This window comes from Pinus tabuliformis, chromosome 8, assembly GCF_031772625.1.
Source record: "Pinus tabuliformis cultivar Carrire ecotype Pingquan chromosome 8, CPIR1, whole genome shotgun sequence".
NCBI lineage: Eukaryota > Viridiplantae > Streptophyta > Pinopsida > Pinales > Pinaceae > Pinus > Pinus tabuliformis.
The window spans coordinates 509,805,678-509,821,957 of NC_142294.1; the positions used below are offsets into that span (position 1 = coordinate 509,805,678).

At 41.2% G+C, this 16,280-nt stretch overlaps 1 protein-coding gene across 1 annotated transcript in view; it reads left to right on the top strand.

The window, feature by feature from the left end:
• The first annotated feature begins 568 nt into the window (after nt 1–568).
• Nucleotides 569–16,280, top strand: part of LOC149236324 (nucleoside hydrolase 3-like) — a 68,463-nt gene continuing 52,751 nt past the window's right edge. The window contains exons 1-3 of the mRNA XM_089368842.1: nt 569–633; nt 13,555–13,563; nt 14,019–14,223. Coding sequence (XP_089224968.1) covers nt 569–633; nt 13,555–13,563; nt 14,019–14,223 — 279 coding nt within the window. The remainder of the gene's footprint in view (nt 634–13,554; nt 13,564–14,018; nt 14,224–16,280) is intronic.

Genomic DNA, 16,280 nt, shown 5'->3' on the forward strand with positions numbered 1-16,280 from the left:
CTCTAGGGAAGAGGTGGGGAGACATCGAGCTGTAGTCAGGAAGACTACAAGAGATGTAGGGGCAAGATCCTTGAGGTACCCAAACTCTTGGATCATATCCAGCTACAGGAGCCCCGAGAGACAGTCGCAGGATGACGGATGTCGGTAGAAGCGGTTGCGGATGGAGCAACATAACAGTGCTAAAGTGCAGTAGTCCCTAGCAGCGCGGAGAGGGTTGCAGAAGTGCGAGAGGCACAAAGGAGGTTGCAGCAATGCGAGAGGCACAAATTTTGTTGCAGCAGCGCAGAGGCAGCAGAGGGAGTACAAGATAGTAGCAAAGAGAGCTTCAGCATCAGGAGGGTTTCTAGCATGACAAGGATGTCAGTGGTTGTGTAGATCACTTACCATCATCTCAGTAACTGAGTTGCAGTTAAGCAGTAGCAGACTGCAGTGGTAGTGCTATGGGCATCACGATGCAGCATGAGGAGAGAGGGCTGCAGTGCAGATGCAGTGTTGGGAGGAAGGACCAGTAGCAACATAGATGCAGAGGGAGCTGCTATACAGATGTAGCAGTGGTAGTGGTAGAGCCATGGGAAGCAGTACAGGAGGCAGCAATGCAGAGAATGTTGGGCAGCAAGCCAAACACCAACACAGGTACCAATGCCAAATGATCAGGGTGATGTTCAGTGGTGGAGCATTACTGGAGCACATTCCTCGCTAAGAGGGAGTGTTGATTTGGGGTAGCATCGGATGTGCTCTAGCCATGAAAATTGGTGGAGAGGCTAAAGAACATGAGATCTCCAAGGCCCAAAAATGGTTTGGGGAAATCCTACCTGGTGAAGGAGATATTAAAACAATTAATATTTTTAATGGGTTCCTAAGTCTAAACTTAGGAAAATAAAAATATTAATAGGTATTAATATAAAACTGGGTGAGAGGGTTTTAAATGACATGGATCAAGCCAAATCTAATCTTAGTCGTTGATTAGAGATTTAATCTCGACTATTGAAGACTAAACAAAAAAAGTATAAGAGGAGGCTTGAGGGTCAGTTGGAGATACACCAGATTGATCAGTCAGTTCAATTTGCTAGAGCGGGGTTTGCTAAGAGAAATCGAACCAGTGATCAAAGTCGCAGCGAGGGTCAGTGATTGCATAACAGAGAGGCAGAGATAGTGTCGGAAGACCAGTGCAGAGGCAGAGAGGCAGACGCAGAGCCAATAGGAGTCACGCAGAGGCCAGGAATAACTGTGCAGACGGCCAGAGGGCTTACGTGAGTGACGCAGAGGCTGCAGAAGTGACACAGAGGGCCAGAAAGGTTGTGCAGTGCATCAGGAGGCTGACGTAGAGGGTTCTAGGTTGACGCAGAGGCCAGGAGGGTTGACGCTGAACCTCAGAGAGACGTTGGAGAGAGTTTCGTGCAATAGACTTTCAGAATATTTACTTCCAAAGAGAGGTATTACTTCCAGATAGATTTCTTTATCGGGTGAGCTAGTTTGGCACTGTTGATATGGGGTAGCATCGGATGTGCTCTAGCCGCGAAACTTGGTGGAGAGGCTAAGGCACATGAGATCTCCAATACCAAGAAAGGGTTTGGGCAAATTCTAAAAAGTTTGGGAGATATTAAAATAATTAATATTTTTAATGTAATCCCTAAGTCTAAACTTAGGGAAAATGAAACTGTGTTAGAATGGTCCAAAAGTCATGGATCAAGCCAGATCTAATCTTAGCCATTGATTTGTCAATAAGAAAAGTATAAGAGGAGGCTTGAGAGTCACTTGGAAAATACACAGAGAGAGACTAGTTAGTTCAATTTCTGGAGCGGGATTAGCTGAGAAATTGAACCAGTGGTCTGGTGAGCAGTCAGGAGGCAGCAAGTATGGAACAGAGAGATGGGAGATCAGTACAGAGGCAGAAAAAGCAGACGCAGGGCTAGAGGGAGCCACACAGAGGCAGCAGAGATTGTGCAGAGCCAGTAGGGCCTGCGTTATCCACACATAGGCTGCAGGAGTGACGCAGAAGGCCAGAGAAGCTGTGCAGAGTCTCAACAGGCTGACATAGAGGGTTTCAGGCCACGCAGAGGTCAGCAGGGCTGACGCTGGATTCAGAAGAAGTGCTGGAGAATTTGTCTATCTATGGGTAAGCCAGTTTGGCACCCTGTTGTACTCGAAAATTGCTGAATAATAAAATCCTCCCTTGCTGCACCGGTTTTCCCACATTGTGTTTTTCCGGGGACATTAGTCCAAAATATCTGTCAATGTGTTGATTCTTGTGCATATGTTTGTTTCTGTATTACGATGTGATATCTGCAGCATTATTTATTTTAATGTTTATTGAAGTGATTTCATGAATAACTTATGGTGGAATAAGTAGGAAAAGTAAATCAGTTACTGTAGTGATAGAATTTTCACATGGTATCAGAGGAAGTAATTAGAGACAGAAAGGGAATATCAGTTATGGGTCGAGACCATGATGCAGGGGCATCCACCTCAGGGGACTCATGCAGATTTTCAGAAGATTGCACAAGAGAAAGAGATTTCGATTTCTCTATGTTGGCTTCTAGGTTGGAAGAAGAAGTGGCGTGCATGACTAGTGTTGCATCATCAGAAGTATGGTATATAGACAGTGGAGCCTCGTGGCATATGACAGGAATCAGGGAGTGTTTCTCAGAATATCGAGAAGAGAAGATGAACTTTCAGATCACCATGGGGAACAAGGCAAAGTGTACTCCAGTAGGGAAGGGTACCATAGTCTTTCAGACATAATTGGGAGAGCGGTTCCGTGCCACAAATGTGCTTCATGTGCCAGGATTGGGGATGAACTTACTTTCTGTGTCACAACTACAAGACAAGGGTTGTGACGTCTACTTCATTAAGGAAAAGGTATACGTCAAGGGTACCATAGTCTTTCAGACATAATTGGGAGAGCGGTTCCGTGCCACAAATGTGCTTCATGTGCCAGGATTGGGGATGAACTTACTTTCTATGTCACAACTACAAGACAAGGGTTGTGACGTCTACTTCATTAAGGAAAAGGTATACGTCAAACACCTGAGCTAGAAAAAGAAAGTGCAGATCGGGATCAAAAGTAATTGGTTGTATAGATTACAACTAGAATCACCAATGGCACTAATAGGCAGTCATGGGGACAAGGACTTGAATGAACTATGGCACAGAAGGATGGGTCATTTGCACCATGGAGCTCTGAGAATTCTTAGGAGCACTGTAACAGGAGATTTGGATCTGAGTACGGAAAAAGATGATGTATGCATGGGATGCGCTCTAGGAAAGTATGCCAAGGTGACATATCCTAGGAGCAAACACAGGGCCAAGAGTGTACTAGGATTGATGCACTCAGATATCTGCGAACCTATGTCCGTCAAAGCTCTCAGTGGTGCCAAGTATTTCCTTACCTTCATTGATGACCACTTGAGGAAAACTTGGATTTGTTTTCTGAAAACCAAGGATGAGGTTTTCTGTCGATTCAAGGAGTTCAAAGCTCTGGTGGAGAATCTGACTGGGAAGATAATAAAAGTTTTGCGCTCAGATAATGGTGGAGAGTATGTTGATAAGGACTTCACTGATTATTGCGCTAAGGAGGACATCAGAAGAGAGTGGACAGCTCCCTACAATCCAGAGCAGAATGGGGTAGTAGAAAGAAAGAACAGGACTATTGTAGAAGCAGCTAGGACCATCATGTATGATCAAGATATGCCAAAATTCCTGTGGGCGGAAGCATGCAACACAACTATCTATGTTCAGAACAGACTCCTCATCAGGCATTGAGCAAGATTACTCCAGAGAAAGTCCTCACTGGGAAGATGCTGAAGTCAGTCATTTCAGGATATTTGGGAGTTTAGCATATTGCCGCATACCCGAAGAAAAGAGGAAGAAACTGGATCAGACTGCGGTAAGGGATATCTGGTGGAATATAGCGAGAACTCTAAAGCATACAGAATCTATCTTCTAGGGAGCAGGAAGGTAGTAGTACGACGAGATGTAAAGTTCATGGAGGATAGAGCTTTCAGAAGATCTCGCGAAATGCCTTCCGAGGAGTAACTGAAAGAGGATCCGTTGGTCATGCCTCTTCAACCAACAACAGTGAAGAATTCTTCCTCAGGTCAGGAAGATTCTCAAGATGAGGAGGAGCGAATAGAATCACTTGCTAGCAAAGGAAGAACTTGCAGGTAACTTCGTCAGATCCTGCGAGATGTAGAGGACTTTATCGGTGCGCCAAGAAACAATAAAAGGGAGCGAAAACAACCAAACAAATATTGGGCGTTAGTAGGTCAAGATGGAGAGCCTGCCAGCTTCAAGGAGGCAACTCAACATCAGGTCTGGTTAGATGCGATGGTAGAGGAGTATAACTCCATAATGGTGAACGATGTCTGGGAGGTGGTGTCAAGACCTCAAGACAGATCTGTGGTAGGTTCGAGATGGATCTACAAGATCAAATATGCTACAGACGACAGTGTTGAGAAATACAAGGCTAGGTTTGTGGCTAAGGGGTATGCTCAAAAGGAAGGGATTGACTATGAGGAAACCTTCGCCCCGGTATCCAAGTATACATCTATTAGTACCGTGATATCTCTTGTAGCCCAGATGGGATGGGAGATCCATCAGATGGATGTCAAGACGACATTTCTAAATGGGGTAATAGAAGAAGAGGTATACATTGAATAACTAGAGGGCTTTGAAACTCATGAGAAGAAGTCTCATGTATGCAGACTGAAGAAAGCCTTGTATGGGTTGAAGCAGGCACCAAGAGCATGGTATGGTCGAATAGATGGATACTTGCAGAAGATAGGGTTTGTCAAGAGTGATGCGGATCCGAATCTCTACTATCTGGTCGTAGAGAATGAGCCACTTATCTTAGTATTATATGTGGATGATCTCTTTTTGGCAGGATCATCCAGACTCATTGAGGACTACATGAAGAATCTACCACAGAGTTCGATATGAAGGATCTGGGACGAATGCACTACTTACTAGGGTTGGAAGTTTGGCAGCAAAAAGGAGAAATCTTCCTTGGGCAAGGGAGGTATACTACAAAAATCCTGAAAAGATTTGGGATGGGAGACTGTAGACCTATGGCTACGTCAATGATCACCAATTGGAAGAAGATTGATGCATCAGAAGACAAAGATGTTGATCCCACCCTATACCGGCAGCTTATAGGGTCCCTGATGTAACTGGTCAATACCAGGCCAGATATTTGCTACGCTGTCAACACCCTTAGTCAGTTCATGGTGTAACCAAAGAGGGCACATTGGACAACAGCCAAACACGTTCTCAGGTATTTACAGGGAATAGTTGTTTATGGGCTCTTAAACACCAAGGGGAAGGATATCAGGTTGAGTGGATTTACTGATGCAGATTGGGCAGGAAGTTCAATGGATCGGAAAAGTACCTCTGCGTACTGTTGCAACATTGGATTAGGAATGACCTCCTGGTTCAGTAGGAAACAGAAGTCCGTGGCTCTGAGCTCATCTGAGGCAGAATATATGGTAACAAGCACAGCTTCGTGTGAGGCCATATGGCTTAGAAAAGTGTTGGTGAACCTATTCAGAAGAAATATGAAGGCGACCAGGATCATGTGCGATAATCAGAGTTGCATCAAAATCTCTGAGAATCCAGTGTTTCATGACAGGTCGAAGCATATTGATATCCGGTGTCACTTTGTCAGAGACTATGTCCAACGAGGAGTTGTACAATTGAGCTACACTCCTATAGGAGAAATGGTGGCAGATATCCTCACCAAGGCCCTTGGAAAGTCAAAATTTGACTACTTCATGGAAAAGATGGGGATGGTAAAGAACCCCTTTCAGAAGTAAAAATGAGTGTGTTAGCAGCATGAATGAAGAGGGAGTTGCAGTGCAGATGCAGTGTTGGGAGAAAGGACTAGCAGCAACACAGATGCAGAGGGAGTTGTCGTACAGATGTAGCAGTGGCAGAGCCATGGGTAGCAGTATAGGATACAACAGTGCAGAGGATGTTGGGCAAGAAGGCTTAGCATCAGCACAGGAACCGATGCTGGATGATCAGGGTGATGCTTAGTGAGGAGTATTGCCAGAGCACAATACTCGCTAAGAGGGAGTGTTGATTTGGGGTAGCATCGAACGTGCTCTAGCCACGAAACATAGTGGAGAGGCTAAGGCACACGAGATCTCCAATACCCAAAAAGGGTTTGGGAATATTCTAAACAGTTTGGGAGATATTAAAATAATTAATATTTTTAATGTTATCCCTAAGTCTAAACTTAGGGAAAATAAAATATTAATGTGAATTAATATGAAATTGTATTAGAATGGTCCAAAAGTCGTGGATCAAGCCAGATCTAATCTTAGCCGCTGATTAGGGACTTAATCTCGACCGTTGTTTTGTCAACAAGAAAAGTATAAGAGGAGGCTTGAGGGTCACTTGGAAAATACACAGAGGGAGACTAGTCAGTTCAATTTCTAGAGCGGGGTTAGCTGAGAAATTGAACCAGTGGTATGGTGAGCAGTCAGGAGGCAGCAAGTATGGAATAGAGAGACGGGAGATCAGTGCAGAGGCAGAAAAGGCAGACGCAGGGCCAAAGGGAGCCATGCAAGGCAGCAGTGACTGCGCAAAGCCAGCAGGGCCTGCGTCATCCATGCAAAGGTTGCAGGAGTGACGCAAAAAGCCAGAGAGGCTGCGCAGAGTCTCAACAGGCTAACACAGAAGGTTTCAGGCCACGCAGAGGTCAGCAGGGCTGACGCTAGGTTTAGAAGAAGTACTGGAGAATTTGTCTATCTATGGGTAAGCCAGTTTGGCACCCTGTTGTACTAGAAAATTGCTGAATAATAAAATCCTCCCTTGCTGCACCGGTTTTCCCACATTGGGTTTTTCCGGGGACATTAGTCCAAAATATTTGTGTCAATGTGTTGATTCTTGTGCATATGTTTGTTTCTGTATTACAATGTGATATCTGCAGCAGTATTTATTTTAATGTTTATTGAAGTGATTTCATGAATAACTTATGGTGGAATAAGTAGGAAAAGTAAATCAGTTACTGCAGTGATAGAATTTTCACAGGCACCCAGTGGTACTCAAGAAAAGTTGCTTAATAATAAAACCCTCAGAACCGTTGCATCGGTTTTACCAAGTTGGGTTTTTCGGGGGACGATTGTCCAAAAATAATGGTGTCCCTTGTGTGTTTGTCTATTTCTTTCAGTTGATGATCTGTAGATGGTTGAGACTGCATTGTGTTTATTTCAATATTTATATGGTTAAATAACTTGTTCAGTAACTAAACAAGTAGGAGAAATAAATCAGATAGTGCAGGAAAATTTCTAACGGGTTAAACTTAGAAATTTCAACAGTCCCAAGGTGGAATTTGGCCCTAGTTGCCAATTTTAACACTCATCCTAACTAAAAATCATGACCTAATCAAAGGAGATGACCTATCAACTACTGTGACTGGTAAATTCTACAAGTACACTATCACATGGATTTGTATCATCATCTATCTCTCATATTACATATTCAATATGTTATTTTAATCCATGTGGATTCTTTTACATTATTCTATTTATTTTAGATATTTAATTTATGAACCAAGTCGTTCATTTCATATACAATAAATAAACTTTGTTCATTTCACATGGGCCCACTAAAATCACTGAAGAAATGAAAAATGATAAAGGCCTATCTTGGATGGACTTCGACCCAATTCAACGGCCAGAGGATTTAAAAATATGGTGTTGGAATTTCAAGTCTAGGGGAGTCTAGTCACAAACCCGAGTATACTGACGTATATGATGTAGAGAATGAGACTTTGGATGTTCTATCATATGATTAGATTAGTAGAGTGTAGACTATAATTATGCTTATTTTTAGACTCTAATTATTTACGTATTTAAGCTTAGATATGGGTTGCACTATCTGCTATTTTGTTATATTTTCCCTTTCTATATGCATAAGAGAACTTTGTATATTTGTGTCTAATACTTTGGATTCACATACACACACAAACACACGCATATGAATTCAAATTATTAGACACAAATATTTAAACTTTGCATATTTGTGTGATCCGGATTTAAACAGGAACGCAACAAATTACAGAGATAACCATAAACACAGATATGCAGCGAAATAATACCTCATTTCATTAATGTAAAATATTGAAATATGCTTACAAACAGTGATGGAAATAAACCAGCTAGGGCGATGGTAGCTTATCTCTGAGAAGAGATGTGGTGGCTACATGCCTCTGAACTGTTAAAAACTGTGTTACAATGAGGCTCGAAGGCCTATTTATTGTTGAGAAACAATGGAAAACCCTTAACATTCCAAAACCTGACCCTAGAAGATGAAACGCCAAATTGTGGGCCCCGTTTGGGTAAATTGTTACATCAATTTCCTAGGGTCGTAACGTTGGCATACGATCTCCATTTGACGCGTACAATAGCTCGTTAGAAAGATCTATCCAATCACTACCACTTTGGGAGGCAACATCTGTCCATGGACCCATGTTGCCCCATATTTCCCAAAAAACTTCGTTTAGGACCTCAAAACGGCTCCGGAAGTTCAGGACCCAAAAAACTGCTAAAAATAGTAAACTGTGCTATAATTTAGGGAACTGAAAAAATGAAAGAGACAGTTGTGGGGGTCCAAATGGGATAGGTGGGTGGCCACCAACATCCACCTGGATCATTCCTCCCCCCTTAGGAAGCAATGGTCCCCATTGCATTGAGTTCCTCCCTGAGATGAGGAAGCTTCTGCTGAGTTGGGTCTCTGGTGAGTTGTTCTGCAATCTCTGATGTGTCCAGAAATGGTGGGAAGCATGGTCGACGACGGTCCACATTGAACACTCGGTGCAAGCCAAGGAATGGAGGAATGCTGTGCTTCAAAGCATTGTTGCCCGTAGCCTTGGTACTGGTGTAAGGACCATGTCGGAGTTGCCTGAGTTTCTGATGGGTTCTGGTAAGGCGTTCTCTCTGCAGATGTAACCAAACTTTGTCGCCCACCTGAAACTTGTGTGGTACCCCTGTGGGTGAGGAGAAGTTGTTCCTGTGTCTTGTCATGATTGTATCCCTTTGTTGCTGCTGCTGCATGGAGGAACCCTTCGCGGGGGTCATGGATGTGATGACAATCTTCCCCTTACTTTGGGAGTGAACCAGACAGATGAATTTCCTGGTCTGGGAGATGAGCTTGCTGCCTTTCTTGGTAGTGATCAAAGAGGTGGCGATAGGTGGGGCTACCTCCGAGATCCTGTATAATGAATTATCCAAAGAAATAATGACAGCGCGAGGCCTTGACTCATACACAGCATGTCGTCTCCACAAGTATGGTTGGCCTAATAATACATCGCAAACATCCAGAGGTGTAACATCACACAATACCTCATCTGTGAAGGGCTTGATGCTGTACGGAAGGCGGCACTGCTGGCGAACTTTGAGATCTCGTCCTTCATGAAGCCACCCGATATTGTACGACTGTGGGTGTGGTGTAGTCAGTAGGCCCAACCGCTTCACGACCTCTGCTGAAACGAGGTTCTTTTGGCTGCCACTGTCAACAATGAATTGTAGTGGCGAGCCCTTCACCCACATCTGGGAGTGGAAAAGACGCTCCCCCTCCTCTGGATCTTCGAGCTCATTTTTCTGGATCTTGGCGGTGGCAACAGTGGCACTGGGATCCGCATCAATGATCTGCTTCTCTTTGCCATTCCCCTTGTCGGGTTCTAGCTCAGGGTCGGAACATGCATCTGATTCGGAAGCCTTCAACTTGGCCACCAGCGACCGCTTGGTCCGGCACTCACTTGTGTTATGAGTGGGACTCTTGTGGAACTCACACCACTTTCCTGTGTCCTTCGGCTTCGTGATGTTGTTCTTTTCTTGCGGCTTTGACGGGTTGTCTTGGGTCACCCCGCCTTGGCTTTGTGCTTTGGGCTTCGGATTTGCAGATCCAAAGTCTCGCTTCTTTTGTTTGAACTTTTGCTCGATTTTGACAGCATATCGATACGCCATGCCGAGCGAGGAGATGTTCAGGAACTCCATCTCTTCCTGGATGTATCTGTGTAGGCAGCCACGGTATTTGAGTACCAGATGCAGCTCAGAATATTTGATACCCAACTGTGTGCGAAGGGTATGAAAAATGTTTGTGAACTTTGGCACATCTTAGTCCTGTCCCTGCCGCAGTGTGGTCCATTTGATGTATTTGTCCTCATAGCTTTTGATAGGGTAGTATTGCTCCTTGACGACATCCCGGAATGAATCCCAAGTGGGTGCGGCTGAAAATAGTGAGCCTGTGCTTTCATCCTTCTGCTCGCAGTAGGTTTCCCACCAGTCCTTGACGTGGGGGGCTGCTTTGAGAAGAGCGAAAACGATATTTTCCTGAATCGAAAATTCATGAATAGAAAAATAACCCTCTAGCAGATTTAACCATTTATCTACGGCATCTGCGTCTATCTGACCCTCGAAAATGGGGATTTCACAATTAACTTGTACCTTAAAGGGCATGGCGTTTCCAGAGTAGCTGCTGGAAGCCGATGCGTCGCTTCTAGGTAGCTGTTGAAGGATCTGGGCAAAGCTGTCCATCATCGCGTTCCGTTGTCGCTCGAGGGCTTCTTCGAGCAATATTTTGATAGAATCTCCTGCCCCCTCATCTTTCTTCTCATCCGCCATGGGAGGCCGTCGGGATTTGCGGGGTTGGTCTTGCAAAGGTTCGACCAGTTCAAGCCCTAACTCCTTATATCTCGACCTCGTTGGGGACATGCAAAGAAAAACAGAGAAAAAGCAGACCGCTCTGATACCATTGATCCAGATTTAAACAGGAACGCAACAAATTACAGAGATAACCATAAACACAGATATGCAGCGGAAATAATACCTCATTTCATTAATGTAAAATACTGAAATATGCTTACAAACAGTAATGGAAATAAACCAGCTAGGGCGATGGTAGCTTATCTCTGAGAAGAGATGTGGTGGCTACATGCCTCTGAACTGTTAAAAACTATGTTACAATGAGACTCGAAGGCCTATTTATTGTTGAGAAACAATGGAAAACCCTTAACATTCGAAAACCTGACCCTAGAAGATGAAATGCCAAATTGTGGGCCCCGTTTGGGTAAATTGTTACATCAATTTCCCGGGTTCGTAACTTTGGCATACAATCTCTGTTTGACGCGTACAATACCTCGTTAGAAAGATCTATCCAAGCACTACCACTTTGGGAGGCAACATGGGTCCACGGATTTCCCAAAAAAAACGTCGTTTAGGACCTCAAAACGGCTCCGGAAGTTCAGGACCCGAAAAACTGCTAATAATAGTAAACTGTGCTAAACTGAAAAACTGAAAGAGACAGTTGTGGGGGTCCAAATGGGATAGGTGGGTAGCCACCAACATCCACCTGGATCATTGTGTCTAATAATTTGGATTCACATGGATGTATATGTATATATGTTGCATATGAAGTAACACGTGACACGTCCTAACTAAAAATCATGACCTAATCAAAGGGCATGGCCTATCAACCATTGTTATTAGTCAATTCTATAAGTACACTATCACATGGAGTTGTATCATCATCTATCTTGCATATTACATATTCAATATGTTATTTTAAACCATATGGATTCTTTTAAATTATTCTATTTATTTTAGATATTCAATTTATGAAACAAGTTGTTCATTTCATATTCAATATATGAACTTTCTTCATTTCTTATGGGCCCACTAAAATCACTTAAGAAATGAAAGATGATAAAGGCCTATCTTGGATGGACTTGGACCCACTTCAACGACCGGAGGATTTAAAAATATGGTGTTGGAATTTCAAGTCTAGAGGAATCTAGTCGCAAACCCGAGTCTACTCATGTAGAGGATGTAGAGAACGAGATTTTGGATGATTCTATCATATGATTAGATTCTAGAGTGTAGACTATAATTATTAGTTATTATTAATAATAATTATGCTTACTTTTAGACTCTAAAAGCTCTTTTGAGCCTATTTCTTTATGTATTTAAGCTAAGATATGAGTTGCTGAATCTGCTATTTTGCTATATTTTCCCTTGCTATAAGAGAACTTTGCATATTTGTGTCTAATGCTTTGGATTCACACAGACACATGAATCCAAACTATTAGACAAAAATATTTAAACTTCCCATATTTGTGTCTAATAATTTGGATTCACATATACAAATATCCAAATTATTAGAAAAATATTTAAACTTTCTATATTTGTGTCTAATAATTTGGATTCACATGGATGTGTATGTATATATGTGTGCATATGAAGTAACACATCCTGACTAAAAATCATGACCTAATCAAAGGACATGGCCTATCAGCCATTGTGACTAGTCAATTCTATAAGTACACTATAACATCGAGGCGTATCATCATCTATCTCTCATATTACATATTCAATATGTTGTTTTAATCCATATGGATTCTTTTACATTATTCAATTTATTTTAGATATTCAATTTATGAACCAAGTTGTTCATTTCATATTCAATAAATGAACTTTGTTTATTTCACTTGGGCCCACTAAAATCACTTGAGAAACGAAAAATGATAAAGGCCTATCTTGGATGGACTTGGACACACTTCAACAACTAGAGGATTTAAAAATATGTTGTTGGAATTTCAAATCTAGGGGGATCCAGTCACAAACCTGAGTGCATTCAAGTGGAGGATGTAGAGAATGAGACTTTAGATGATTCTATCATATGATTAGATTGTAGATTGTAGACTATAGTTATTAGTTATTATTATGCTTATTTTTAGACTCTTAAGAACTATTTTGAGCCTCTTTCTTCATGTATTTCAGCTTAGATATGGGTTGCACCCTCTGCTATTTTGTTATATTTTCCCTTGCTATATGCATAAGAGAACTCTGCATATTTGTGTCTAATACTTTGGATTCACACACATGTATGAATCCAAATTATTAGACACAAACACGCGAAGTTTCCTTATGTATATAGCGAGTAAGAGAAAATATAACAAAATAGCAGATGGTTCTATATATATATCTAAAAATTTGAATTCTTTTATGTATTTTTTGGTGACCAATTTTGTGTCCAATTTTTTTACCTATTGCAATTTGGTTCTAATGTTTGGCGTCGACTAGTTTGGACTTGATAACATTGAATTAGATGAGAGTGTGCTATGAATATTGTTAGGTAGCCCACCCCAAGCTACCATCTATGTACTTGCTGCAACATCTTCATTAATATATGTGGTATTCATTATTCTCTCCAAAATATGTGCTATCGTTTTGTATATGCGTCCCTATCAAATCCCACATGGTGTTGGCTTGGACAACTTCACTATAGCTTGATCAACTAGTCTCAGTTTTTGGTTTGTGAAGCTTTGATGGGATGGTTGCCAATGCCTCTGTATGACCCTATAGCAATGGCCCTTCTGCCACCATTTTTTTTGGGGTGGGGGAGGCTGGCGGGGGTAGTAAAATGCTCATTGTACATATTATTACATTAACAGTTATATAAGATTTTTTTTACAAAATTAGGGTTTCCTACTTATAAAAGTTTATGCATGCATGATTATAATCTTTTGTACCTTATTCTTTCTCATTATTGCAGGCAGTACAGGTAAATTTTGAGAGAAACATTTAATGCAATTGGACACAATTGGGCAGTAAGAAATTTTCTTGGTTTATGATGAAAATATAGAATCAATAGATCTGAATTGCTTCTCTATCTGAGAATTGAAGAAATGTATGTCAGTATGCATTTAATTTTAATGAAAAACTGTAAAGCATGTACATGAGTGTTCAAGTGTGTGCCTGCATTGCATTTATAATTGGAATTCAGTGCATAAAAATAATTTCCCCAATTATGGTATGGATCAAGATGTCAACGGCCATTTTCTCTGAGAGGGTACTTCATCCTAGAAGAGTAGGTCCTATCTTGAAATCCCTAGAAACAGGCTAGACACTATAGTGGGGGGAAATCCTCCTGAACTTGAGCCACTACACTGGCAACAATTTATCTAGAGTTTTATGCACATACTTCTTCTCACTCTAATAACTGAATAATTGTTGCAGATACACCGCCCACAACTCTGTGAAATATGCAGCCCCAAGAGATACTGAGCACCCTGAACTACGACAGCCCAAAGCACAAGAAGTATTGCAGAATGTAATGAATGAACTTGATTCAGGCAGAAAAGCAACAATTCTAACAACAGGCCCTCTTACAAACATCGCAACATTTTTGTCATCTGATACAAACTCAAACTCAAAGATTGAGGTAAGTGTGACCCTCTAGACTGCAATTTGAAAGAAATAGATGTTGCATCTACAACCATTTCAACAGGTTGCAAAAATGATAAGGGAGTGATACCCATTCTTTCTTTTTGTATGGCATTGCTCACACTTATGTTTTCTATAGCTTTTCTTCCTCACACGCTGACATCCATTCCTATCTCCAGATAGGAAAATAGAAATTCTGATACTATTTACCAAAGATTGATATCTGAACTCCAATAGTAAAGCTTCCATACCTTACAAAGTTTTCAAGGACATTTATTACAGTTCAAAAAACATAAAGTGAATGGAAATAATTACTATCCACAGATATTACCAGAGAATTATGTCAGCCCAGTAGTAGTTAATAAAGAAAATTGCTTTATCACTTGAGAACAGCCATCAAGCTCCTGTATAACTTACCCTGACATTTCTTTTGTTTCTTGTTTTTATAATAATTAGTATTTTATGGGTCCTGCACTTAACAAAAACCTAACTATTCTCAGATGGAGAATTTAAGGAAATATTTCAATCCTCTATCCTACTCCTCTGTTTTCACAGGTTTGTTCATAAAAACCTAACTATTCTCAGATGGAGAATTTAAGGAAATATTTCAATCCTCTATCCTACTCCTCTGTTTTCACAGGTTTGTTCATATGCTTATCCTGCAAGAAAACATCAATAAATATTGCACATTTCAAATAGACACACACCTTGCTGCGCGAGACACCTTTCTTAGCGTCTTCCAATACCAGCACTTACTTATTCTAAAGCTCAACTTCTGTTGCACCAAATCTTTAACAAGATTTAAGGAATCCTTTGTAAACAGCATGGTACATCCTACTGACATTCAAAACCACGTCTTTTATATTTTCTTTTGGAATCATCAATTCTTATTTATGGCTAACATGCAGAAAATTGTTTCAGAAAGTATTTGTCACGAGGGACAGCCTTGTATCCAGATTCCACACCATAGATACATAGTGTAGGTAGTTAGTGAGATGTTCAATTTTAGCTCATGGTAACAGTTTACAGCACACAGATATGAAACACTAACAGCTAACACAGAATTCCTAGAGAACTCTCAAAACAACAGATCTGATCTATACTATAGACTGAAATACATCATACTAAAAAGTATAAACAGAAAGAGCTAATTGGATTGTTGAACAGTCACTAAAACCTGGTATTGCCTTCTCATTAACTCTGAAACAAAACTCAGCTAATCACTACAGAAAATCACTTCTGCTCACTTAAGCAGCAAAACTGAACTGATGAAAACTACTCCCTGAGCCTTACGTTCATAATAGAAGTAGGGGGGAAAGGATTACAATCAAAGTGGACTTAATCAAACAGTTAGCCACTGAAGAGAATGTCCCCTGCTTGCATGAGAAGGAATGCCTAAATTAGAGCATCCAAGGGAAAACATACACTGCCATTCCTAGGGAAACTCCCCAATGTAATAATGACCAACTCATGCACAGCCTCCTTTAACTGTCATCTTTGACTTGGTCACACCAGAATAGAAAATACACTAGAAATGAATAATCAGATAGAATTATAACTTCTGTTCTAAAATAAGTAGTTATAATGGGAAACTCCAGATCTGGTGCATGCATGGGATCCACGCATCCTCTCCTGTTTTACTAGAAGAAAACCAATTTTCCTTTAAAAGGATTACAATTGCACACTCAACCTGCATGTTACAGGGACACTGCTACTACAGGCTGCTTCAGGTATAATGGGGGAGGAACTTTTGGAGCAACAATGAGATATACTAACACTCCCTCTTTGTGAAGAAAATGTTCTCAACCAGCCCAAGCCTCTCCCAAGGCATATCAAGCTGTCAATCCAAAGGAACATTACTCAGGACCACTGCTCTCTGCTGAACTGTCTTTGATGAAGTGGTACCAAATATCAATGTGCTTGGAACAATCATGAAACAATGGATTCTTAGAAAGCTTGATGCAGCTATGATTATCACAATAGATCCTAACATCTAATTGGTCAACTCTGCTATGAACTTGCAAAGCTAGATAGCCTCACAATTAGCACAAATAG